The following is a 27,550-nucleotide window of genomic DNA, read 5'->3' as shown; positions in this document are numbered from 1 at the left end:
AAAATGGTCACCATGATAAACATGAAAATCAAGTACTTGTCAACTTTTTACTCATTGTCCAGCTGTTGAGCTTTAACTTGAAATGGTCACAAGAAAGGGGGGGATTCATAGGCATGGGTACGACCTACTCTCCTTGTTGATCTTTTATATCTTTCATTGCATCCTGTCTGTGTGTGTGTGTGATGAATAGATTTCTTTGCCACTCATGTTGCTTTTGAGGGTTAATTTTTCCAATTTTTTTATCTTTGAACAAAATGCCTGGAGCTGCTTTTAAATGATTCAAGGCAAAATGTGTACCAGAAAAGAGATACTTCATGTGTGGAATTGCTAAAATAATCTTTTGATCTACATGGTATAGGCGTAATCTACAGAATGCTTATGCAGTTCATAGCATCAGAGTACTGTATGTAACTGTTTAGATTGTGCAACTACAGACAGAATAGATCTGATCTGCTATTTTCTGTTGTGCTGGCAACTAGATCAGGGTCAGTGCATTTGCAGTACTAATTACTTTATGTAAATCTGTAGATACTGATGTGCCAGCACATAATGTGACACTGGATCTCAGTCTGTATTGGTTGTAGTTACATACGGTATTACCATCAGACGACTACAAGAGGACATTATGTTTTTCTGGGCATAATCGAACAATGCCCAGTATACACATAAGTTGCATGCATCCTACTAATAAGGTCTAGCAATTCCATTGTTGAATGAAGTGACTAATGAGAAAAAGCCCAACTAGTGAGAAGAAAAAAGATCGCAATCACAGACTCAAATACAATCGAACACATTTTAAGAGGAAAGTTGATTTCATTGAAAAAGCATGTTTAATGAAATTTGTATCCAGATTCATTCTCTATTAACTGAAAATTGATTAAGCTTTAAAAAAATTAAGATCAGCAGAAGTGACTTTTCTTTCTGTTATGCTGAGATAACATTACCATCCAATAAGGAACCAATCATCTTTTGAAAGAAGAAAAAAATAATAATATGTATGATTTGTGCAATGATGGAAAGCAGAAGTCTTGTTGAGTTGAAGTAGGAGATTACCATGTGAAAGAGTACTGGGTTTTTGGGATTTGAAGCCCCACCATTTGGGCTATACTTTTTCTATATATCAACATGTATACATGTGCAATGAATCACTTGTTTGAAATCTTGATTCCAACAGCCATGGTCCGTCTGGATCCATGGCTGTGTGTCTTGGTTACATAAAATATATTCCATTCATTTTCTAACATTCTATGTTTTAGTGCAGCAAAACCCACAAAAGGCAAACATAAAGGACAGGCTTATTCTGTCTTTAAGTTGTCATGAAATGTGTGCATGCTTGTTCTGAACATCAGCAAAATAGATAATTGTATATTTTGTTCATCCAGTACATATGTCCATTATGATTGTAATTGAATGTACAATATACACATATATAAGTGACTGAATGACTTGTTCTACCCACACCTCTGTGTAGGTGGGGGTACATAGTAATCCTCGTGTCTGTGTACCAGGATCTTCCAAAGGCACTTTTACATTTCTTTTGGTCATGCGGCAGATTATGACACAATCTAATTTTAGTGCCAATTACTTCTTCAGTGGCCTTGTGGTTAAAGCATCCATCTCAGATGTGGTAGGTCACGTGATCGAACCCCAGCCGAGTCATATCAAAGGCTTGTAAAAATAGTACTAACAGCTGCCTAGGAGGTTAGTGTTAGGACTTGTTGACCTGGTGTCAGAATAATTTGACTGGGTGGGACATCATGCTACATGTCTGCGGCATGATGCCCCAGTGCTATACATCACTATAAACAGCCATAATGCAGACATTACAGCGATATAACTGAAAAATTGTTAAAGCTATATTAAAAATCCAAAACACACACACACACTCCTCAGTTTTTGATGGATTGCCATGAAACATGGTAAATATTACAGTCATTATGGTCCTGCAATATTTTATATGAGTTATTGCCCTTTTTGTCTTGCAGATTAATGCTGTGTATGACAGCAATCAGATTAGTTCAACTAGTCCCTCAGTGTTTGATGGATTGCCAAGAAACATTGTAAATATTATGATCATCATCTGAAGATGCACATAATGACAAATTTTGTTTGTATCTATCACTGATGACATAATGTAACTAATTCCAATTTGTTTTGCATTTTTTAAATGTGACTCGATACATATGGCCATCTAACAATGCACATATTGATAAATTTTTGTGCTTGCATGATTTTTATGAGTTATTGCCCTTGTTTTAGTTACAGCTTGATGACAAGCATGATGGAATTTTGTGAAAACAGCTACTCTTTTAGTTTTTAATAGATTTCTGTGAAACTTAGTACTTGTTATGGTCATCATTATTAGATAAGCATATTGACTAAGCATTGTACTCACACGTTTTTTCAGAAGTGTTAGGCGCTTTTTAAAAATATCACTATAAATTCATTGTCATCCTAGGGATGGGGTGAGATACAGGACTGGTAGGAGTATATTAATATGAGCAAATAGATCAGCAGTCCTCATGTTTTGATATTCATCCAAAATTGTTCAGTTAAGTCAAGTTGCAGCTTTGGATGAATGCTTTAGCACCAGATAATTTGGCTTAAAAGATTATCTAGTCCTTTAAGGTGCCAGACTACCAAAAACTGATTGTAATCAAATATCAAAAATATTTTCTGGCATTGAAAAAGTCTACTTTCTTATGATTTACAACAGGACTTATTCAGTAATGTCACTTAGAAAAACTGGAGTTCTTTGTCACCTGGCAATGAAAGATGAAATAATTTATCAGAGGACAAATTCAAATAATTATATGGTTGGTATGTCTTTTAATTTCTTGCCATCATATTTGGAAGCAGCAGAAATTCTTTTGATTTGTATTTTAAGTTTAATTTTAAAAATTATTTTCTCTAACCATTTGTATGGACATTAAAGGTTTTGAAAAGTATTTCTTACTTGGAGGAGAAGAAAGCTGAGGCATTGAACTGTGCCAAAATTTGAATAACAGAGGTTGTTACCACTCTAGTGCTTATTCCAGAAATGTAACAAGTGAGGGCCAATGGACCCTACCAGGTAAAAAAGTGGGGAAGCAAAAAAAAATAGTTGGGAAATACCCTAACCTATATTTTTCTTTATTGAAGAAACTAAAAACAATGCACTCATGTAATAGATTTAATAATTTGTACAAGACAGTTGCTTTTCCAGCATCTTTGAATCAGTCTTTGCAGAGTCAGACTGCCGCAAAGTTTATTGGCAATTTCCTTGTCTACTAAAATAACCATGTCCAGTGTTCAGGACAAGGTTATTTTTGTTGAGAAGCAAATTTGAGCCAATAATGATATTATCTGACTCTACACTGAATGCTTCAAAGTGTATAAAGATGGAAAAGTGAATATTTACCACAGAAATGAATAACCTCTCAATGCCAATGCCAATGATCAATGTCAGATTCTCCTGTCTTGAGCCATTTATATGGGAATTTGAATTCATCATTCTCGAGTAACCATTCCCTTGGAGAATCTATTTTATACATTTGAGTCACCATTTTTTGCTGCTGAATACTTCATTGGAAATTATTCAGCAGTATATTTGCTGAAGATTTCATGTTCTTACATTTTCTATCAAATGATCATGGATCATGTGCTCTTGTTTGGTACCAAACCTAACAAAAAATAATTAAGACATTTCTGTCAGCCAAAAAAGTTGATTGTCTTATGCTTCTTTGTCAACCATAATGATCTTTAATCTTTATTTTCTTGGGTCTTCTTTATATGCCTTACAGGCAGTGATGATGTTGATGATACTCCCCTACGAAAACAGATTCATAACTTAAAGAACAATCATGAATGTTCTTAAAATGTTCATGATCATTTCATCATTTGAGTTTATGAAAGTTCATCAGCTATGTTCATGAACACTTTAAGAATTTTGATGAATCATGTACTTGTTCATGAACACAGTGATGAACTTTTATGAACTATTATAAGATCTTCGAAGTTCCTGAAATGTCATGAACTTGTTTCATGAATAATTAAAGTATTTTGATGCACCAAGATATTTCTTAAAAATGTATTTGAAATTTCTATATAATATTTATAAAATGTTCATGAAAATTCATCATACAAATTTCTCACAATATTAGTGTAATGTAAATAATGGTGAATATTTTTCTTTTTTTAAATGATATGATACTGTATAAATGTTCACAGAGATCTTTTATTCAATACTTGTGTACTGAACCTGAGTAGTTCTGGATTAATATAGGAAAATATTTTCTGGCCAGCATGAACAAAATGTATTTGCTATAAAAGCTTTCAGTGACTTTGTTTTAATGTTTTTTTTCCGTTACTGCCATAAACTGCATATTCTGTTGACTTAGTCACAGGTTGCCAATTTGCCATAGAAAACGAAATATATAAAAAAATATTTTTCCTTATTTGATGACTGTGAAAGAAGTTGTGATATGATTGGTTAATACACATGCGAGATTCATCACCTGAGCCTCCTTTTCCCACAAACGAAAGAGCACGCAAACGTTTCTGTAACAAGTGAAAGCCTTAAACAAAAACCGTGGACTCCCATGGAATGAACAGATGAGAATATTGTCAATACCATTTTTTTTAAGTAAGTAGGAGTGCAGAGAAGCAATTGTGAAGAATATAAAGGAAATGATTTCGTGAGAGCAAAATTAGGCAGAAAAGCCTACCCAGGCAGGATCATCAAAATTACAGTGAGTACATTTTTCTTGGTCATTCATGATTATTTCAGTGGAAGATAGATGGATATTTTATTGGTTTTTATATATCATCATAAGGGGCCCCTGAGTGGCCGAGTGGTCTAAAGCGCTGTCCGTTACGGATCACTGCTATCTCACCTCTGCGTAGGTTCGAGTCTCAGATTCGGCCAGTGTGGGTATGTGAGAAAGCTTGCCAGTAGCTTCTCGAGGGTCGGTGGTTCTTTCCGGGGTTTTCCCAGGTTCTCCCTCCACCATTAATACTGGCCACCATGTATAGCCTATCGTGTGCTGAAAAATGGCGTTAAACCCTACAACAACAACAACAATATATCATCATATTAGTTTTAAACAAACTAATGATACATGATTTCGATACCAGATACAGTACTGCATCTATGATAGGAATTGAGATGTTCAGTATTGTTTTCTTTTTTCATGACATCAGTATTTCTATGATCTGATGTAATTTAGTAATTTAAAACAAAAAAAAAAAGTAGTTAATATGTCAAATTGTTCACAATACAGGTGCAGATAACAATGTGCTGAAACCAGAAGCAGTTATATGCAACATGCCATGTCAGAGCGGATGCATTAGTGACATATTAAGGGCCTAAACCACACAAGTCTGACGTTTCATCAATAGAAAATGGTGAAAAATTGTAAAAGCACGAAATAACCATTATCTGTACTATATATATATATATGGTTATTTAGTGAACAATGTTGTCAAAAAAATTGTCATATTTTATTGAGTAAAACATCTGGCTCCTGTGACTATACCTTCGGTTAAAATACAACTAGTGACAAAATTTTCCAATAATATAAATGCTCATTAAGTTGTGTATTAAGTGTAAGGGATTAAATAATTTTGAGTTGGATCATAATTATTCCATTTAATAAAGTGGGGTACAAAAAGAATGTGCTAAAAACTGAAGACAATGTTGATCAGAGGTTATCTGTAATTAACTAACTTTACCTTTCTTTCAGATCAGACAGCAGAAAAGTAAAATTATTAGAGAATGAAGTTTGTAGGTTAAGGAGGAAAATTTGAAAACTGGAGGCTCCTATGGCGAAGATGTATTGGCTTATAGAGACATTAAATAGTGACTGCTGCAGCAATGTTAGAGGTCCAAACAGTAATCGGATGGAACAGCTTAAGTTGCAGATGGAGACATTCAGTAGTGACAATGGGCTGGAATTTGATTAAATTATAGGCCCTGAACATCTTCACAAAAGTGTTATCTGACAGGTCAGACTGTGAAAAAGATTGGTAGGGAGAAACCCCAGTTGAAAGACAGCCCCTTGACAATGAAATATGCTTTAACAGTTGATTGAAATGAACTGCCCCAATATCTCTTGAAAAATTTTCTAAGAAAAATTACAAAATATACAAAAAGTGTTGATAAGAGTTAAAAAAAAGAATATCGCTTGTCAGTTACATGTTCTTTGTTGCATATTAGAAATTTATCTGAAATTAAATACTGTTTTCAAGATATGTTGCATTTTATACTGTTTTAAAACCCTCACATCTAAGGTTATTTTAATATTCAGGGTACTTGTGAGTTTGTCAGATAATTCAATTTTTTTAATAGGAACTGTTCATGAAGTCGTGAATCATTCATGAGAAACTTTGCTCATCATAGTTCATGAATATGTTCATGAATGATGATGACCCAGTTTGTGAACTTTTATGAACTGTTCATGAATTCAGTCATGAATATTTCATGAACTGTTTAAGAACAGTTTGTGAAGTGTTGGTTCATGAACAGTTCATGAATTCGTCATAATTCTATTTTATGAATTGACCATTTTTAGTTATTGCACATTCATAAATAGTTCATGAATCTTTTGGTGAACTTTCATGAATGGTTCAACAACAGTTCATGCCAGTTCATGAATTATTCATGATCATGTACAGTCTCAAATGAACCCTGCCACTCTGAAAGCTACATCTCCAATCAGATTTTTATCAGACATGTAATAAATCCTGATATCATCAAGATCTTGGACAAGTTGAATGACGAGAGAGATCCATGCATATTAATTAGGTGATTACTGCATCTAATTGGTAAAACTTACAATGAAACTTGGAATATGGGCTTGTATCCAAGACCTTGGATGAATGCAATAATGAGCAAGATCCACACATTTTGATGAGATGATCTTGCATTGGATTGGCTAAGCTTGCTATCACTCTAGAAGCCATAATTTTGATCTGAATTTAAATCAGATTTTTGACTACAGACCCAAATGATCAAGACCTTGTATAATACTTAATAAAAAATGAGTTCATCTTGCATGTGTCTGGCTGAGCTTGTTACCACTCTGTCAACTTTATCTAATCCAGGTTTGAGCAAATTTGGCAAATTGGCTTAAATCAAGTCACCACTGCATCTCAGCAGGTATGCTATTGGTAACTCCAATATAGGGGCTATTCTCCATGACAAGTTACTGCAGGACACACAGTACTAATGGTATGGAAAAATGGGAACCAGCCTGGATATGGGTGAACATAAAATAGAGTATATATGGGTTAGGTTGACCAGGATTGGTTAATAATGTCAGTTATGGTGTAGGAAAAAGAATCTTTTGAGTACTTATCCTAGTTGTAAGTGAAAAAAATAGAGACATTGTTTTATTGATGGAATTTCAATCCTTTAACAGTCTTGAGTTTGGAACACTCATTACTAAAATTAGCACCTGCCTCTTTGGTGTGGAATTGAAAGCACATTTCAAACACATGCAGGTTCAGAAAATGCTGCGACTCATCCTTTCCTCTACACAGAAGCTGACATCCAGGTTTCATCTATACTGATATATATAGATTTGATTATGAGCACTCAAATTTTAAGTTATTGAATTTTTAATGTCATGGTGTTTGCATAAGTTTACTATGGGAACTGAGTTAGTACAGAGTCCTGTAGACATCCACAGCAATACACAGTGACTCCACATATGCAAGTGCAATTTACTTTACTTTAAATGCAGTCATATGGTTCTATTTGTGGATAACAAGAAAAATTAATACATTTTGTAAACCAGAGTGACTTTCAGTGGTATATTAAATGCATATTCAGATATATCAACTGTTGCTAAGAATGGAGGAGGGGGAACAGTGTGTAGATTTGACTATGTTAGGAGGAGTGTTTAGCACTTTGGTTTATATGTAAGTGATACATATATAAAATTTATACAATTTACCATTTGTAGAGTAATTACAGTAAGCAATATGATATTTCGTAGTTGTGTTTTGAAACATCACTGAGCTCTTTTCCACCATGCTTAATGGTGAAGATCATGACTTTGCACTCCTCAAATTTATTTCAGTGAATGTTTTGAAAGTTCATATTTTGCATTTTAATGGACTTATATCTACTTTACTTTAGTTTTAAATTATATGCCATCCGGGGGAATTTTAGTTAATTTTTGTCATTTAAATCTCTTTTTCTGTAATAATACATGTACATATAGATGGTCACCTTGACCTTTTACTCATTGATTACATAATATGACAAGGCTGGTAATATATTTCAGCCTTAAATTGAAGAGCAATAAATGGTGATATTAAAAAAGATGATTCTTATTAGACAGTTTTATTTTAATATTCTTTCTTACTTTCTTAAAAAAAAGCTCAAATATTTAAATGTTGCCTGAAATGCACCATTGGTCTTTAGATGAAGATGAACTTGCAAATGTAATCTTTGACAAGCAGGACTATGCACGTTGCTTACTTATACAGTCAAACCCGGTTATCTCGATTACGTCGGGGGTGTAAAAAAATCGTCGACATAACCGGGTCCCGAGATATCCGGGTTCATAAAAACCGGTAATTTTAAAAATGTCCTTGAGCATTACTCCTGTCTCTTGCTGGTGTTTACTGGAATCCCCTCCCACTGCATGTTACAATAAAATAAACAAAACGCTTAATTGATAATAAAATGAAATGAACTAACCTGGTGTTGTTATCATTTATTCCTTTTTTATCATCATAAGTAATTTATTAAAGAAAAAATATATCTATGAACTCCTTATATCACATGTAGCGTATGCATCCATTACTGTAGTGTGCATCACTTATGTCAGATAACACACGACGCATTTTTATAATTGATGTGAATATTGAAAAACAAATCATGTTTGGTTGTACTCAGAGGTTTGAATATGTTATCAGATTGAAAAATGGATCAAAGAAAATCACAAACGAGAGAGTGAGAGAGAAACATCCACCGATTGCTTTCAGGCACCCGCCATTCACGCATAACGCGGTGTTAGGTGCAAAATAACCAAGATTGTATTATATCCAGGTTAATATATGACAGTATCTCGCAGATAAAGATCAATAAATGTTTTTGAAAATACATGTACATGTACATGTACATTGACTGTGAGTGCAAATGAGGAAAAGCGATCCTATAAACCAACTCTGCTAGACGCCATCATGTATGCCCGTGCAGCTTGGAACAGTGTATCGCCGAAAACCATTCAAAACTGCTGGTTCCATTGTATTTTTCCGGAAATTTCTGATGAAGAATTTCACCAGCAGTGTTTAATTGCACAAGAAATTAAAGAGCCTCAATCAGAAATAGGTCTTGAAGCGATGGCTGATGAGATTGCGGACTCCATAGGCATTGCTCGGGATGAATTTTCTAATTATGTTCACGTGGATGATGATGCCAATGCCTATGGTGAACTTACTGATGAGGAAATAATCCAATCGGTGACAACGAAGCAGATACAATCATGCAAGCAAGATGATGATGATGATGATGATGATCAGCCTATCACTATCCCAAGCTACAGTGAAATGGCTGAATGCATTAAAAAAATGAAATTGTTTGTGGCAAGTGTCGACGGTGCCGAGCATATGTATGAAAACGTAAGTGCTTTTGAATCGTTCGTTACAGATCAGCACCGGAGTAAACAAAAGCAGACTGATATTACTTCATATTTTCTACAAATCGATCGCTTTTGCTGACTATTTCTTGTACAATTTCTGTGAGATTGACGTTAAAAATTTGCATTTCGTCGAATTAAGCGGGTCCACATGTTACTTCGGACCGAAACTTATGCCCGACATAACCGGGTTATCGACTTAACAGAGGTCGAGATAAGCGGGTAAAAAATAGCATAACAAAGAAGAATTTTTTCGGGACCGGACCAAAACGCTCGACATAAGCGGGTTGTCGAGATAACCGAGGTCGAGATAAGTGGGTTTGACTGTATATTGAATATTCCTAGGGCTGTGAAGAAAATCAAGGGTGAATATAGGACACAAGGTACTAATGGTATGGCAAGATGGGAACCAGCCTGGAAAAAGGTGAACATAAAATAGAGTATATATGGGTTAGGCTGACCAGGATTGGTTAATAATGTTAGTTATGTTGTAGGAAAAAGAATCTTTTGAGAGCTTATCCTAGCTGTAAGTGATTTTTTTTTAGAGACATTGTTTTATTGATGGAATTTCAGTCCTTTAATAATCTTGAGTTTGGAATACTCATTTATAAAATTAGCACCCGATTCTTTGGCGTGGAATTGAAAGCACACATTTGAAACACATGCAGGTCTGGAAAATGTCAAGGCTCATATCCTTTCCTCAACAAAGAAGCTGACATCCAGGTTTCATCTATACTGATAAATATAGGTTTGATCATGAGCACTCAAAAAATTTATGTTAATGAATTTTTAATATCATGGTGTTTGCACAGGTTTACTATGGGAACTGAATTAGTACCGTGAGTCCTTCAGGACATATGGAGAACTGGTGGAGGTTTTGTTTCTTAATTCTCTCCACTCTTTTTCTATCCCCACTGTAAATCATGGGGAATAAAAAAATCATGTGAGCTGTACTATAATGTGCTTTATAATGAGCAGACGCTATGCACATTAATAAGGTGATTTAGCATATTATTAGCAAAACATCTTACCACTTGAGAAACTGCATTTCTGACCTGATTTATATTTATATCATAATAAGTAGATAGAAAAATATTATAAAGATAGTGGAAATTCTTTTCAGGGTGTAGTGCATCATCCTCTTCAAAGGACTATTGTTATTATCAGCAAGACCTCTGCATATTTATAGGTGATCTGGCATCTGATTGAGTATTTGTTGTTACTAGAATTTTTACCAGTCTGGAGAGGGGCCCCATGTGGCAGTAGCCTTTACAGATCACTGACATTTCATGTCTCTCCACATGGGTTTGAGTCTGAGCTTAGCCAGTGTGAATATGTGAGAAAGCTTGCTGTTGGTTTCCTGAGGGTCTATGGTTTTTCTTGGGGTCTTCCTGGACTAAATATGATGGCCACAATGCATAGCCTAACATGTGCTATAGAGGGTTTCACAGTTAGTATTTCCCCTTGAAAACACCAGAGGGCATATTGGTGCAATTCATTTCTGGATAGTTCAGTCAATTAAGATGGCAGATGTAGATCAAGAAAATGTGACAGACCGCTCACATTATGCAAGCGGGATCAATATCTCACTATCTTAAAAAGAAATTATATCAATATTTGATCAATTATTTTTACATCTTTTATTTTTTTTCACTAACTTGCGCTACTTCCAGCTTTCAAATAAATATTATCTGCCCATTTCAGAACTTCTTTATCTTACCATTACTACCTTATGCTCTAGTTTGCATTATTTGATTGTGCAAAAGTGTATCGCAGCGTAAAACGTTCTTGCAGTTTATCTTGCTTGAAGAATATAGAAAATATGTTTATTTTGTACAGATTCAATCATAGCAGTTAATGGAGGTTGAACGACAATGAGAAAAAAATTATAACTTCTTTAGGGTTTTTTATTATTGATTTAGACTGTTGCTTTTCAATTAATGTTCATTTTATTTTTCATGAACTAACTTTGAGTTTTTTCAAAATGCACAAATGTCAACCACGCTTGAACAGAGAGGCACACGTACAACTCTGATGATTATTTTAATTTTATTTCCTTGGCTTTTCTATTAATGTTCATTATATTTTTCATGAAATAACTTGAGTTTTTTCAAAATGCACAAATGTCAACCACGCTTGAACAGACAGTTACACGTACAACTCTCCTTGATGATTATTTTAATTTTATTTCCTTGAACGGTTGGAAATTGTAGAGTATACAATTTTGAGAAATATCAATGTTAGACACACTATGCATGTATAGGACATTTGTGGTTCTCACCTATCTGTCTGTTTGTATGTCTGTCTGTCTTCTTTCATCTGGTTCATAGGTATGTATATCCTCGAATGAATGTGTGTTCACATACGTATATTACATAAACATACTTCTGGTTAAAAACGAGTATAAAATGATGCTAAGTTAGAAAGAGTGACTGATAGATAAAGACAATAAACATGAATATTTGCAAGTATCCATTTATTATTGACTTGTAGAGTATGTTCTTACAAGCAGTCTCTTTTTTAAATCATACTGTTTGCAATTTTACATCCGGTCACGTGGATCAATATTGATTTAAAAGGCAAACCAAAGTAATATGACGGAATCTGTGAAATAATTGGATCTTTAAAACTTACATATTTGATGCAAGGAAAGTTAAACAGAATTAAACTAATTTTAAGAAGGCTGTTCAAGATGAATTTGCTGGTGGCAATCAGAAATGTTGTCTAAAGACCCCAGCAAATTTGAGAGTTATTATGTGCCAGCATAAGCAAAGAAAAATCATGCTGAAAGTTATTGCATGTACCGTCCGATATTTGATGTTTCAAAAGTCAAAAAGTAAATGAAACAACAACGAAAAAATCTTCATTGGGCATGTTATTTAATCTGAATATTGTACAATATTTACACCCAAATATGAGTAAATATTCTGTCTGCATTAATTACACTCCTTTATCGTTATGATAGCTAATGTAATTATTGCTTTGTTAAGTTACTCTGAATACATTAAAATATGGTGTTCATTTATATATAAAAATGTCTGGTTTAAAATATTCAGCATTACAGATCAGCTGACATATCGAATTCGTGTTATAATTTTCTTAACACGTGTTATAAACAAACTATTAACATTGTGAAAATAACTGAGAAAGAAGGATATATCAACATATGAAAAATGAAAATTGTTGAGATTGTTTTCGTTTAAGTTATAGAGACAAAAATGTGCAATAAATGTTTAAAATCGGAGAGCAGAGTGAAATGTTCCTACAAAATGTATATGAAATTATGGATAATGAATTTATATTATCAGGTATGGACAGTGTATTTAATTTAATTATTTGATATAATTTAAGTATGGAAAGTAAATATTATTTAATTATCTGATATAATGTAAGTATGGACACTGAATCTAATTATCTGATTTAATGTCTATAATTATTCTCCTAGTATAAACAAAAGATGTTTGACATATATAAGTGATTCATTGGTTTAACCATAATGATCTCTAGTACAGCTAAGATACCTTCCTTTGTTGACTTTATGTTTCGCTAACCATGTGTAGAACGGTGAACTATCCGGAACTGGAAATTTTTTGTGGGCATGCGCATTGGAGCTAATGGAGGTAATTTTAGGTGCTATGATTAGTAACTCCGTTGCAACCGTGAATCCCCCTATACATAGGTAGTAAACCCACACATTTAACCATCCAACCAACCAACCCACTCTAGAGACTGAATTCAGATTTTGCTCCACCAAGGATGCAAGTTTATATTATCATTGTACTAGACCAATTTATATTATCATTGTGCTAGACCAATTTGTATTATCATTGTACTAGACCAATTTATATTATCATTGTACTAGACCAATTCTGTAATAAGTGAAATCTGTGCATGTTAATGAGATACCTTTCATCTGACTGACAGAACTTAATTGCTACCTATCTGGTTCTAGTCTCAGACTAGTTTTCTTTCATTTTCATTAAAACTTGGATGACTTTGTTTTATGACAGACTATAAATATTAATAATCATGTAATTTTAGAAAGAAATAATTTTTATCAGGATATAATAGAACAGGTAAAATCAACATGATACAAAGTTTGGGAGATAGTTTATTTAATATACATTCTTACAATACATAAAATATGTTCTACAATACATAATATAGACCACTCTGGTGGCCTAGTGGTTAGAGCATCTGCTTCGGATGCAGGAGGTAGTGGGTTCGATTCCCGGTCGAGTAAATTACCAAAGGCTTACAAAAATGGTAATAACATCTGCCTTGCTTGGCGCTCAGCATTAAGAGGTTAGTATTAGGACTGGTCAGCCTGGTGTCAGGATAATGTGATTAGGTGGGACATCATGCTACCTGTCTGCAGCATGATGTCCCAGTGCTAGACATCGCTATAAACTGTCACACTGCAGACATCGTAGCGATATGACTGAAAAAATTGTTAAAGCTATGTTAAAAATCCAAATCACACACACACACATATACATAATATATGTTCTTACAGTACATAAAATATGTCTTTACAATACATAAGATATGTTCTTACAGTACATAAGATATGTTCTTACAATACATAAAATATGTCCTTAAAATACATATGTTCTTACAATACTACTTAAGCCATCTTAGTGAAATGGTCAAGTTCTGTAAGCCAGGTGAGTGATATCAGGCCCAGTTTTGCCTCCTGTTAAGTTCCAGTGTTTTGTTTGTGCAAAACATTGTGTACTTTTGAGTCTCCATTATTAATTTTCGCTAAGAACGCTTTCACCTTCCGAAAAATATTGACAATTCCTTTTGCACATATTGTTAAATGAATTGATTACTTTGCTCCCTTTTTCCAGATTGATTTTGGCAGTCATTCAGATTCAGAAGAATTGATCTTTGAATTGTTAAATTAATACTTCATTGAATTATGTGATCCCCTGCAGTTTGCTTACTGTTGAATATAAATGGGAACTATAGGAAAAGATGCAGTAAAGCCCTGTTTTAGCTTTCTTCTAAAAAATAGAGCGATTGAGCTGATATTGTATGCTGCAGCATCAGTGTGTTCTTCATCCTTTTGGCCATTCTTCTCTTGTCCTAACCTATCATTCATTTTGGAATAGGCTTCATGGCACCTACTCCCAGGGAAGGAAACAAGGAAGCTAACTTAGTAATTACAAGATAACAGTTTTGAATATGTTTTTGTGTTTAACTTGAAGTCTTCATTGTTGTTTTGCTATTTTAGTTGTCTTCTACAAAACAGATATAAGCTAAAGTACTATTAGCAGTGTCAGCATGAATATCTGCACAGATAACACCATATACACATGTCCCGCTTCACCGGTTGTTGCTATTCTGTGCAGGTTAACTCTGTTGTACATGTGAATGAATATTAAGTGTTTGGACTTAATGATGTATGCTTTTCCTGTAAGGCATCACCTGTAATAAATTAATCAAGGTAATTATTGACCTGTGAACTTTGTACTGATGGTTTACTCCAGGTTCCATCCAGTAAAAGGTGGCTTCATGGGGGTGGACATTGATAATATATTCTCAAGCAGATTTTAAGAACACAGAATACAGAACAGCATTAGTCTGTTGTTTTCTTTTAATCAACTTATTACCTCAACTTTTTATAGATATGGCAAATTTCATCATGAAATTTAAATTTGATTGTCCTGCATAACCTGATAACTGCTTGCTGGTCACTCTCAAGAATCAAACAATCTTGCCAGTTGGGGTTGCTTTTACAGGAGTACTCTTGGGTCACAGCCTTTAGTGGTCTGTCTCAGTGTCAGTGTCTATTATCCTGGTTTTCTCCTCCTTTGTTCTGTCATTTACTCTTATATCAGTAATGAAAGCTATTTTCCTTTCAAAAATAAGATAAATGCAGCTTCAATTTCTGTTTGTTTTCCTCCCCTGAACTCATCCCCATCTGGCTACTCAGAATACTAGTATCATATTTCACAACAGACCATTACTGCTAATTGGTTTCAGGTTGTGACCTTGCATTCAACACAATCATGCCATATTTGTTTACATACATTCAGTTTATCTCTTTCCATAGGCTATTAACATAGTACAAGTAAATTAATGTATTCCTCGTAGTTACCATTACTAATTGATTGATAACATAGCTTTCTTTCACTTAATGGCACTTAACCCCCCTGCAGTGTGAACTATTAATCACTATCTTCAGTAATGTCGGACATGTACATGCATACAGCTTATCAATAAATAATCATATATTCCACATTGCTGCTCCAGTGGTATTACAATTACAACCCATTCATAGGTTAGAAGAATTCACATCTCAGTTAAATAATAGATCAAACAAAATTCGCTTTTTAGTGTAATACACTGGCTAACTAATCAAACAAACCATGATATAATCAGTTCTTCGTATACATATTTGATATATCATTTAAGACAATTGATCTTATAAAATGTAGTACCTTGCTTTAAGGCTTGCTCTTTTCCCTAAGAGCAACACAGTCTCCATATACTCTCGGTTATGTGCCGATCATAGATTCGCACGTACCGGTTCCTTCCATAATCTTTACAAGGGTTATTGTCTTCCCTTAGAATCAAGACCTTTCATCTCACACAAACATTTAGACTGCCATAATTTGCTGTGTAGCACATTTATAAAACATGAGACTGCCTGGGAAACACACTCCAAACTGTTAACTTACCCAATCAGAATTCAGGTTTATCTAACTGCCATTATTAACACATGCCCCTCCAGCGGTTGGAACATTTTTTATTTTCACAATTTTCCTTAAAATAAGATCTCAGGAAAGTTTCAACATATGACAAATATTTCAGCAAGTACAAACACTGTTTCTACAACATTTCAACCCATGGCATTTTGATAAGCAAAACCTATTCTTTAACCTTTTCCAGTTTTGCCTGACATAGTTATCGAACAGAATCTCATTAAGAAATGATCAAGTCCCTAACAGATATATTAAAGTACTAGGATCCAAAAACATGCCATGTATTTAATTCTGTGTAAAATTACATTCATCAGTTTAAAATTGCTTTGTGTTACAATGATATCTGCAAAATTCACACTGTTACAAGGACTGTTGATATATTGACAGGTAACACCTTTAAAGGAAGACGGTTTTAAACTTGCACCTTGCAAACTTATTTTGTATCAAACTTCTAAGCAAATGACTTAATTTTTTATGTTTATTCCCATCTTTTCTAGGTCGCTGCATTCCAAACTCCTGTCAGCATCTATGTAAGAATATTGACAATGGTGGTTACGTATGCACTTGTCATGAAGGATACAGGTTGAATAAAGATGGTTTTACATGCTCAGGTAAGATAGAATATGTTGGGAATATTTTTCTGAAACGTAATTTGGCATACCTGTCTTTCCTGTAGACCTCCATTTCAAAATGTTTGTTTCCCTTGCCTGCTATGTTGCATTTGAGGATGAAATTTCAGCTATACCAGATATGTTCTTTTTGATGGAAAGTTTCAACATATTCACATGTGATGCTGAAATGAATACCTGTTTTTAGTATTGAATATTCATAGCCAGGATTCAGTTCATGTTCAGATATTTGTTAGGATGTAATAAAATTTTACAATCATTGCAGCTAACTTGGCTGAAACAAAAGCCATCCAGAATGATCAAAAAAACATTGTGAACCATCTGACTGAATATATTTGCCTCAGTTATGAGGTTGACTAAGCTATGTAAACCTTATAGGACAAAACCAGTGCATTACATTTTCAAAACACTTCAAATATAATGATTTTGCTGAAATATAGACCCATTAATTTCCAAGGAAGCTGCCATTGTTGAGTCAGCATCATTAGTTACAGGTTATGAAAAGGGGATATGCACTGGATAATTATTTGAAGGGAGTTCTCAGAACCATTTTCCAATATTAGTAAAACATATAAATTGTCTTAGAAAAAAAATCTGCCTGAAAGAAAGTGGAGGTGCTCCCATCCATCTGCTGGGGTTGTCTGGTTACCCATGGTCCCTGACCAGTTTTGTTACTGTAACTCATCAGAGGGAAAAGTCTGGTTGATACATTGGTTCAACTGGTCACTCTGTTATCAGTTAGGCTGTCTTAGCCTTGACTTACTTTCACAAAACATACTCATCTACTCAGTTCAAAATTTTCTCCATCAAATTTTATGACGATCAAATTAATTTACATCAGTTTTGAAAACTAAGTTATTAACAGCTTACTTAATAGATGAAATTGCAGAGTATTTGTGCCTCGGGTGATTTATCAGATTAGATGACATTACAGGGTATTTGTGCCTAGGGTGATTTATCAGATTAGATGACATTACAGGGTATTTGTGCCTAGGGTGATTTATCAGATAAAATGATATTACAGGGTATTTGTGCCTCGGGTGATTTATGAGATTAGATGACATTACAGGGTATTTGTGCCTTGGGTGATTTATCAGATTAGATGACATTACAGGGTATTTGTGCCTAGGGTGGTTTATCAGATTAGATGACATTACAGGGTATTTGTGCCTTGGGTGATTTATCAGATTAGATGACATTACAGGGTATTTGTGCCTAGGGTATTTGTGCCTAGGGTGATTTATCAGATTAGATGACATTACAGGGTATTTGTGCCTTGGGTGATTTATCAGATTAGATGACATTACAGGGTATTTGTGCCTTATGTGATTTATCAGATTAGATGACATTACAGGGTATTTGTGCCTAGGGTGATTTATAAGATTAGATGACATTAAAGGGTGTTTGTGCCTAGGGTGATTTATCAGATGTACAACAACTGAGATTTACAAAGTTTGCATTATGTCCCTTTTTTTCTCTTCTGGGAATACATATAGTGCTTCATGGTTTTTCCATGGCTACTGTTGGGTCATCAGCATCATTTTATGATTATAGTTAGTGCACATATACACATTATGGTGACTAAGTAACACTATATATCACTGGGGATGTCTCAAAAGTTTTAGTAACTAGTGAGGTACATTGAAAGTGAACACACTTGTACATAAATGGTACACTGAAGAGTCAAGGTCATGTTTTTAATTTGAATATTTGCCCAAAAATATTTTTCAGCACTAGTTTGCTGATCTTCAAAAATTAAAAATTACAGTTAAAAACTTTCATTGACATTCATGAAAATAAGCCATTAATTCAGTTTAAAATTCAGTTACTAGTTGACCCCTAAGCATTTTAAAAAGCTTGCATGAAACCTATATTGTAGTCATGAAAGTCTGCTTTTATGCAAAGTTTCATTCCTTAAGGAAAATTTGAATTGTAAAAAGACCATTGACTGACATGAAGGATCCTGATGGAATAACATTGGTGCCTATATATTTGACATCTGTGATTGAAGATGAATCGTATGCAATTATAATGTTTCAGTTTGACTGCCATTGAGCAGACGAGTTTTTTTATCCATCATTGGATTTTAAAGCAAACTAAGAGTTTAGCATTTTACTCCCTGGTTTGGAACTAATTGAGTTTTTGAAAAATTCAGACGCCATTGACACAAAACTTGTGCTTTGAGAATCTTAACTCTTAATCATATCTTTTGAATGTGTCAGATGTGAAAATTTAGTTCCAGTGCATTTGATTGTATGGCTTTCTTTGAATGGATGTTCTCACAGTGATAAAAAACTATGATTTGAAACGTGGATATACATCTTTAACTTGAACTGGTAGCATAGTTTGTATTGATCCAATACACCATCATAGAAAATGGACTGTGCTGAGCTGAAAACTTTGGACTAAATAATTAAATTGTTTTGTGTACTGGTAATTTGAATGCATTTACACCTTTCTTTATGTTTTTTTATTCAAATTGACCATGACAGGGAAGCAAATACATCTACAGCTCAACAGCATTATCCTGTACATAGCACTCAGAACTTTTTTCTCAAGTTCTAATAATCACCATCATACTGAATAATATCCTTATGTTGAAGCCAACATTGTCTTGTGAAGACCATGAAATTTAGTCCTGGAAAAAGGTAGTAAATGTAAAAACATGTACAGAAAGCTTTTGTTGTTACAGGCTTGAATGCCATTTTTTCAGCACAAGATAGACCATACGTGATGGCCAGTATAAATGGTGGAGGAAGAACCCGGAAAGAACCACCGACTCACTAGAAGCTACAGGCAAGCTTTCTCACATAACCACATTTGCCGAGCCCAAGACTCGAACCCATGCAGACAAAGGTGAGATGGCAGTGATCCATAACGGTGAGTGCTTTAGACCACTTGGCCACTCGGGGTCCCCCCAGAAATCTCTCAGTATAATATTGTTAAGGTGAGTTGTAAAAGTGCATCTCATAAATTAGGTGGTCTGATATGGAGGCAGGTTCAGTTTAAAAAATCTTCAAATCCCTGTGTCATATTAGGGACCAATGCTATATATTTTGGACACCATTCAAAGGTCTATACTGAAACTGAAAAATATGGGTGGGATGTGGTGGGGGATTCCCCACCCAAAAAAACATAGGAGGTATTTAATAAAGAAGTAAAGGTTGCATTTGAAAGTATGATGTTTTCAATTGTAAGAGACCACTGTTGTAGATTAAATCCCTTGCTATATTCTGTATGTTTTTTAATTTTTCGTTCAGCTGGCTGCAAGTTGATGTGAGCTTATGGAATGTCCTTCATCCATTGTATATCACATCATTCATCATCTGTAAGCTATTGTTATTTTCAATTTCTTCAAACTACTGTATTTCTAGCCAAATCTGTCACAGATAAGGCCTTGAACGTTTGATCAGATGATGCATCCATCTTTAACATAAAGCATCTTGGCATGAAGACCTTTACATTTTTTAGTGATGGTGATCTGCCATCAGATATATAGACCATTACACATTTTAAAGATTTCTTAAAAAATATTGTTGGATAGAAATTTGATGTGGGCCTTGGATGGCTGAGTTGTCTAAAGCTGTCGTCTTCTGATCACTGTCAACTCACCCAAGTCTGCATGGGTTCAGGTCACTGGCTTGCCCAATGTGTACATGTTAGAAAGCTTGCCAGTAGTTTCTTGTGTGTTGTTGGTTCTTTCCAAATTCTTCCTCCACCATTTGTACTAGCTGCCATGTATAGCCTATCATAAACTTTTAAATGTCATTAAACCCACTTTTAAATGTCATTAAACCCAAAAGAACAGCAAAATTGGGCACAAACTACCAAGGTATAATGACCTTTCAGGTTTGTACAAATGATGCCAATCTACCATCAGATATGGCCATCATTGCAAAAAACAGAAAACCATGCCAAAAATTAGTTTGATAAAATTAGAAAGAAAGAATCCTGTCATGAAAGGTCTTTTGAGTTGATACAAAATGATCCCGATCCATGATTAATGTGGATGTTATGAAAAATATGGAAATTTGAAACCTCTTCTCAAAAACTTCTGAACATAATTTGACATACATACATGGGCCAGAACCTGGATTTCAGATCAGTAGATTAAAAATTTTTGAACAGTAGATTTGTAAACCAAAAGATTATTTTATCAGCGTAAATTTTTTGTTCTTCATGGGGACTGAAAACAAGACAAGATTATTTTAGGCCATAATATATATTCTTTTAATAGTACATGTATAATAAAACATCAAGTTTTGAACATACACATAAATCAGATTCAGATTCTTTTGGTATTGTTATGGTAATAATTAATTAATGAGTCAGTTTATTGTCAGGTAATAATAAAGGAAGAATTATTTATGTTATAACTTGCTGCAAAGATTTTTTGATATGTGTAACATCCAATAGTTTCCTTCACAAGATCACCATCTTGTGACCGCTGAAGACATCCACTTTAATTATTAAGCTTCATTCTTCAAAGGCTCTCAGTAGTTTTCTGGTTCAGATTTCCTCCTGAGCTGCATTCCTGCTAAGCTGCACATGTGCATGGCCACACAGCTGCTCAGACATCTCTGCGCAGCTGAATTGTTCTCCGCACAGCAGATCCAAATTACCAAATATTCAATCCAACATTAATGCTGAAGTCACCATAATGCTTGCACAATGCAGCGTGCATAGCACACACATCTACCATTCACTTAGAGGGAATGTTGCTCCTGAGTCACTTTGTATTCTTCAAAGAATGGATAATGTCCCCTCTGTACCAGCATTAGAATATTGTAATGATAAAGCACTATGGTCAGCCTGCAAAGAAGTCATAAAAAGTATGTTACATTATGTTCAGTCTGTAAAGGAATTACTTTTTCTTTAACTGGATTTTGAAAGCTGGCATAAAGAAATACATACACGAAGAATTCATTTATTTTGTGAGTACAAGTTGGATCAAGCTATATTGATCCTTATATGGCTCTATCTAGTTTGCTTGGATGGTGATATTAAAAAAGATGATTCTTATTAGACAGCTTTATTTGAATATTTTTTCTTACTTTCTTGAAAAAAGCTCAAATATTTAAATGTTGCCTGAAATGCACCATTGGTCTTTAAGTGAAGATGAACTTGCAATATAATGTAATATTCACAAATGTAATCTTTGACAAGCAGGACTATGTACATTGTTTACTTATATGTTGAATATTCCTAGGGCTGTGAAGAAAATCAAGGGTGAATATAGGACACACAGTACTAATGGTATGGAAAAATGGGTGAACATAAAATAGAGTATATATGGGTTTGGCTGACCAGGATTGGTTAATAATGTAAGTTATGTTGTAGGAAAAAGAATCTTTTGAGAGCTTATCCAGTGTTACCCTTTACGCACATTTGTGCGTCAGGGACGCACGCTGGAGAAAATTGACACACACATTTTGTTACCATGCATTTTTTTTATGCAAAGGATTTTCATAATATGATCATGATTTATTTAATACCCAATGCATTGGACGATGGATGGCATCGTATATACTTTGCGTATAGGCATTGACTGGTTCCCCGCTTTGTTTGCTCCTAGCCTTGTGCTCCTCTATTCGTATAGCAAAGTGCAACGCAGGGAACATATAAAACAATGAACCAGACTAGCACAGGCAATGTTATGATGGAGTAGCTTCCCCTAATCTCGCAAGCTTCTCACGATTTCCATCGAGCTCAGCAAGCTGTTCTAGATATTTAACATCAAGGCTCGTTGCACTAGAAAGTGATCGCCAGATTAAAACGTCGTGCACTAAAAAGCATTAGCGAAGAAAGTGAAAGAAGCAGAACACAAAAGAGTAACTGTGGATCTAACTTTAATGAAAAATGGAGAAAATTATTCCCTTGACTGGAATATTCATTATGATTACCGGTGTGACTTCTGATTGCGTGATTGCAAAGCTGCAAAAGTGAATAATCCTTTCGTGACAGGATTTTAAAATTTTTAAAAATAGGCCCTCGTTCGCCATAAGATATCTGGAGAACACATTATAACCTAAGACATTATTTCACAACATAGAAATCAGTAAACTTGCAGAGACGAATGCGTTATTTGGATTAAAAAGTCAGCGGGTCATTGCAGATTTTGTTGGTTTTTAACTTTTACTGCAATAAAAGAAAGATCTTAAAGTTCAAGTGTAACTTATTAGAAAGAAGATGAATCAGTATCCTCCTTGATATTTGGATAAATGTGTTCTAGGACGAAGTACAATGAAACCTATGATAGTACACATTTGATGAAAGGCAGTAAATTAACTCCCATTTATTTAAAAAGATTTATTTGGCTTTTTGTATTGGCTTATATGTAATGTGTTGGGCTATAATATTGTTGAGGAGACTGTTAAAAGTACGACTTTAAAAGAAAAATGAACTAATAAAATTATTCTTTGAATGGACAATGCATTTGTTTGTTAATTGTGCATGTTGGTGTATTTGTATGTTTAGAGAGAGAGAGTAGTGCAAGTTGCAGTATCCTATTTCAAGCTTAAAAAGTATGATTCGTATGAAAATGTGTCAGTACATTTTTGACCCCCACAGTTTTTATTTGACCCCCAGTTTTGACACCAAAGGGTTTTTTGTACCCTCAATTTTACACCTCTGGGGGATACACTGGCTTATCCTAGTTGTAAGTGAAAAAAAAGGAGACATTGTTTTATTGATGGAATTTGAGTCCTTTAACAGTCTTGAGTTTTGAACACTCATTACTAAAATTAGCACTGCCTCTTTGGTGCGGAATTGAAAGCACATGTTTCAAACACATGCAGGTCCAGAAAATGCCAAGGCTCATATCATTTCCCCTAGACAGAAGCTGAAATCCAGGTTTCATCAATACTGATAAATATAAGTTTGATCATGAGCACCCAAAAATTTTAAGTTATTGAATTTTTAATATGGTGTTTGCATAGGTTTACTTTGGGAACTGAATCAGTACCATGAGTCCTAAAGGAATGAAATTTTTTGCTGTGATCTTTGATAAAAACCGAAGCTGAATAATGGAAATATAATGCCTCAGTTGGATTGCTAATGAGCAAACAATCTGGTGTTTGGTCCTTATGGGATTTAATGATGCATGCTGAATTAGTACAGTATCTGCATTTCTGATATTAAATGAATTGTGCAATGTTTGTATGTTATGCCCATTTTCATGAGAGGATGATCATGAAGTTAATTCAGTCTTTTGAAAGAAAAGCATATGTATTGTGAAACATGCATCACTAGCACAGTGATCAGACTCCACAGAATGTCATCATGCTATGTTAGCCAAATAGCCAAACAAATCAGTTGGCTGAAGAAAATGATCCATGTTCATCCCCAAGGCTCGAAATGACAATGGGGGGAGGGGGGCACAGAACTATGCTTCATTGCACAGTTACCATTTTAAGTCAATGCATATTAAACAAGAAATAGTGAAAATGGAGATTGCATATTTAATATTTTACAGAGGAACATATATTATTACATACTCCTCCTGAATAGATGTCCATATCCTCATGGGTTTTTAATTAAAGGCTTCTTGTGATGTCTAGGGTACGGAATGAAAATGGTGCTGATCTGACATCGAATATGGCTACCATGGCTGCAGTCTTAAAAATCTTGTTGTTTCTCCTCTGTACATGGATGGTTGTATCAACATGGAATTTTTACTCTAAACCTTTTTTATAATAATAACACTAATAATAATGATAATAATAAACATTTTATTTTATGATAATATACTATTCTCCCCTGAGGCCCTCAGGATACATTAACACATAAACCCTTGGTGACGAGTTTACATTGCAGGTGTTAGTATCCTACTGCCAAGCTCTGTAGCGTCAAGGTAATGTATGATACATGAAAGTGGGTGGTATTATAGAAAGGTAGACCAATGTAGCTCTACAATGATACCAGATAATCTGGAATTTCTAGTTGCACTACAAAATACAGAGGGAAGAACCTCATTTTTTGGACCTGATTTTGTTCTACCCAAAATTCGCCCATGGTCGGATTCTGATTTTGTGTCTGGATTTTAGACTTTTGGGTCTCAGATCTAAGGCAGACCGGTATGAACTGCAAACAGACAGATGAACCTTTGCAAAAAGTAGGATAAGATGGGCATTTGGAATAAAGACTGGTCTCGATATGAAAATAATGGGTCTGTTAAGCAGAAGGAAAAAAAAGAACTTTTACTCCTCTGCTCATTCATGTGTGAGCCAAATAGCCAAAGAAAAATGATGTTTCTAACACAGCTAGGCAGTATGTTATTAGAAGATCACCTGGAAGTTGGTGTTTTAAGATGTATTCAGAAATAACTTTCAAAATGTGTTTCCTACTCAAATTTCAGATGAAAACGACAAAAACCTCCAGGGGTTAAAGTATTAAATATAAAAACACATAGTGTATATGATATGCATTAAGAGAGCAAATTGGAGAGCATTTATTTCAGTATTTAAAATGGCAACTGCCCTTCAGGATAATGGTTTTACAGTTTTATTTTGAACAGATGCAGATTTGATTCTGATGTAATGGATGTGGGGGGATCATTCATAAAATAGTTCCAGGGTAAGCAAATGATTTTTTTAAATTATTTGTTTTTGGAAATAGTATTCTGCACTGACCATTTATAGATGATCTCAATTTATGATGTCTAATTGGTCTTAAATTAAAATGTTGCTGATCATCATGGCAGCCATATTGAAAATGTTGCTGTTGCTAATCCACCTCTGTATGGAAGGCCAGAATAACATGGGGTTTCATTAATAACATTTTGTGTTGTGAAGTTCAAGGTTCTAAATGAAAACGGTGCCAATCTGACATCCAATATGGCCATCACAGCAGTCATCTTGAAAATCTTGGTTTTACTGCTCTCCTAACACAAACTTATATCAGCATGGAATTTTCACCCATTGACTTATATTGTCTAGCTGCTCTAAGACAGAATTTGTGCTATCTGACACATGTACTTGATTCAATATGGTCACCAAAGCCACCATCTTTAAAATATTTTGTTCTAAATGGAAAGTGATATCAACATTAGGTTTTCCACAAGAAGCCTTCTAGTGTTGTCTAGTTGTCACTAATTGAAAACAGTGCCAATCTGAGATTGTGTATGGTCACCATAGTAACCATCTTGAAAATCTTATTACTGCTACTCTTCCAAATGAAAAGTCATATTGTCATGGCATTGTCACCAGAGGTCTTGTGATATGTAGTTGGTCTTGAATAAAATGGTACCCATCTGACCCCAGATATGGCTGCCACAATCAACATATTCAAAATCTTTTCAGTAATTTTCCTGAATAGACTGTCTTGTCAACATTGGGTCTTCACCAGGAGTATTTCAATGGTATCTTGTTTGTCCTAAACAAAAATGGTGCCGATCTTAACTGAGTATGGTTTAAACAGTGGCTTAGTTGAAAGAATATCAGAGATGGTTTCACCACTTGGCAGTTTAAAAAATATGGGTCCTATTTTGAATTCCTGGAAAACTTGTTTGGAGAATAGATCATCATTCCTTTCAAAGAGACTCTTGTTTATCAAATCCTCTCTATGGATATATATGATGAATACAATGAATGATGTCACTTGAAAGACTTTTTTTTATCTTTAAACAATCTAATAAAATAGATGTGCAATGATCTCTGATGTCTGTAATTGAAGTAGAATCTTATGGAAATAATAATGCTCTAATTTGACTGCCAGTGAGCAGTCTGTATTGGTGCGAAAATCCAGATTAAAAGGAGAATTGTATTTCGTTAAATTGACATGCGAGTCCCAGAAGGAATAATATTTTTGATTTGATCTTTGATGTCTGTAATTGAGGCAGAATGATAAGGAAGTAATATGCTTTTATTGTAGTGCCAGTGAGCAGACAGTATTGATACAAAGTTCCAAGTTGGAAGAAAAATTACTTTTAAATATTTCATTTTGAATGAAACCAAAATCCCCAAAGGATTAATATTTGGCTTTGATCCTTGATCTTCGCTACTGAAGCAGCTCACATGGATGTAGTATGCTTAGATTGCAGATGAGCAGATGATCCATTGTTTGATGCCTGTTCAGTTAAACAGTATCCTGTAAATAGTGTGTTGAACTATTTATATGCAGTTTTACTGTTATCGTCATATATCATACAGTACTGTAATAGTCATACTGTAAGTGCTATTACAGTCATCCATGTACCATACAGTACTATTATAGTCATCCATGTACCATACAGTACTATTACAGTCATCCATGTACCATACAGTACTATTATAGTCATCCATGTACCATATAGTAATATTCCAGTTGTCCATGTACCATACAGTACTATTATAGTCATCCATGTACCATACAGTACTATTACAGTCATCCATAGTCATCCATGTACCATATAGTAATATTCCAGTTGTCCATGTACCATACAGTACTGTTATACATACATTTCTATTACAAAACAATCAGGGGCCCAGAGTGGTCTAAAGCACTTGCCATTCTGAATCATGACCATTTCACCTCTGTCTTCATGGGTTCAAGTGTCAGGCTCAGCTAAACATGGGGACATGGGAAAGCTTGCCAGTAGCTT

General features: G+C 34.5%; 1 protein-coding gene across 1 annotated transcript in view; it reads left to right on the top strand.

The window, feature by feature from the left end:
• Positions 1 to 27,550, top strand: part of LOC149807358 (pikachurin-like) — a 185,328-nt gene that overhangs the window by 46,369 nt on the left and 111,409 nt on the right. Inside the window, exon 2 of the mRNA XM_089965835.1 lies at positions 16,840 to 16,953. Within this exon, the coding sequence (XP_089821961.1) occupies positions 16,840 to 16,953 (114 nt within the window). The remainder of the gene's footprint in view (positions 1 to 16,839; positions 16,954 to 27,550) is intronic.

Source organism: Sinohyriopsis cumingii, chromosome 1 (assembly GCF_028554795.1).
Source record: "Sinohyriopsis cumingii isolate HCF-2022 chromosome 1, ASM2855479v2, whole genome shotgun sequence".
NCBI lineage: Eukaryota > Metazoa > Mollusca > Bivalvia > Unionida > Unionidae > Sinohyriopsis > Sinohyriopsis cumingii.
This window is presented reverse-complemented; position numbering and strand designations above follow the sequence as displayed.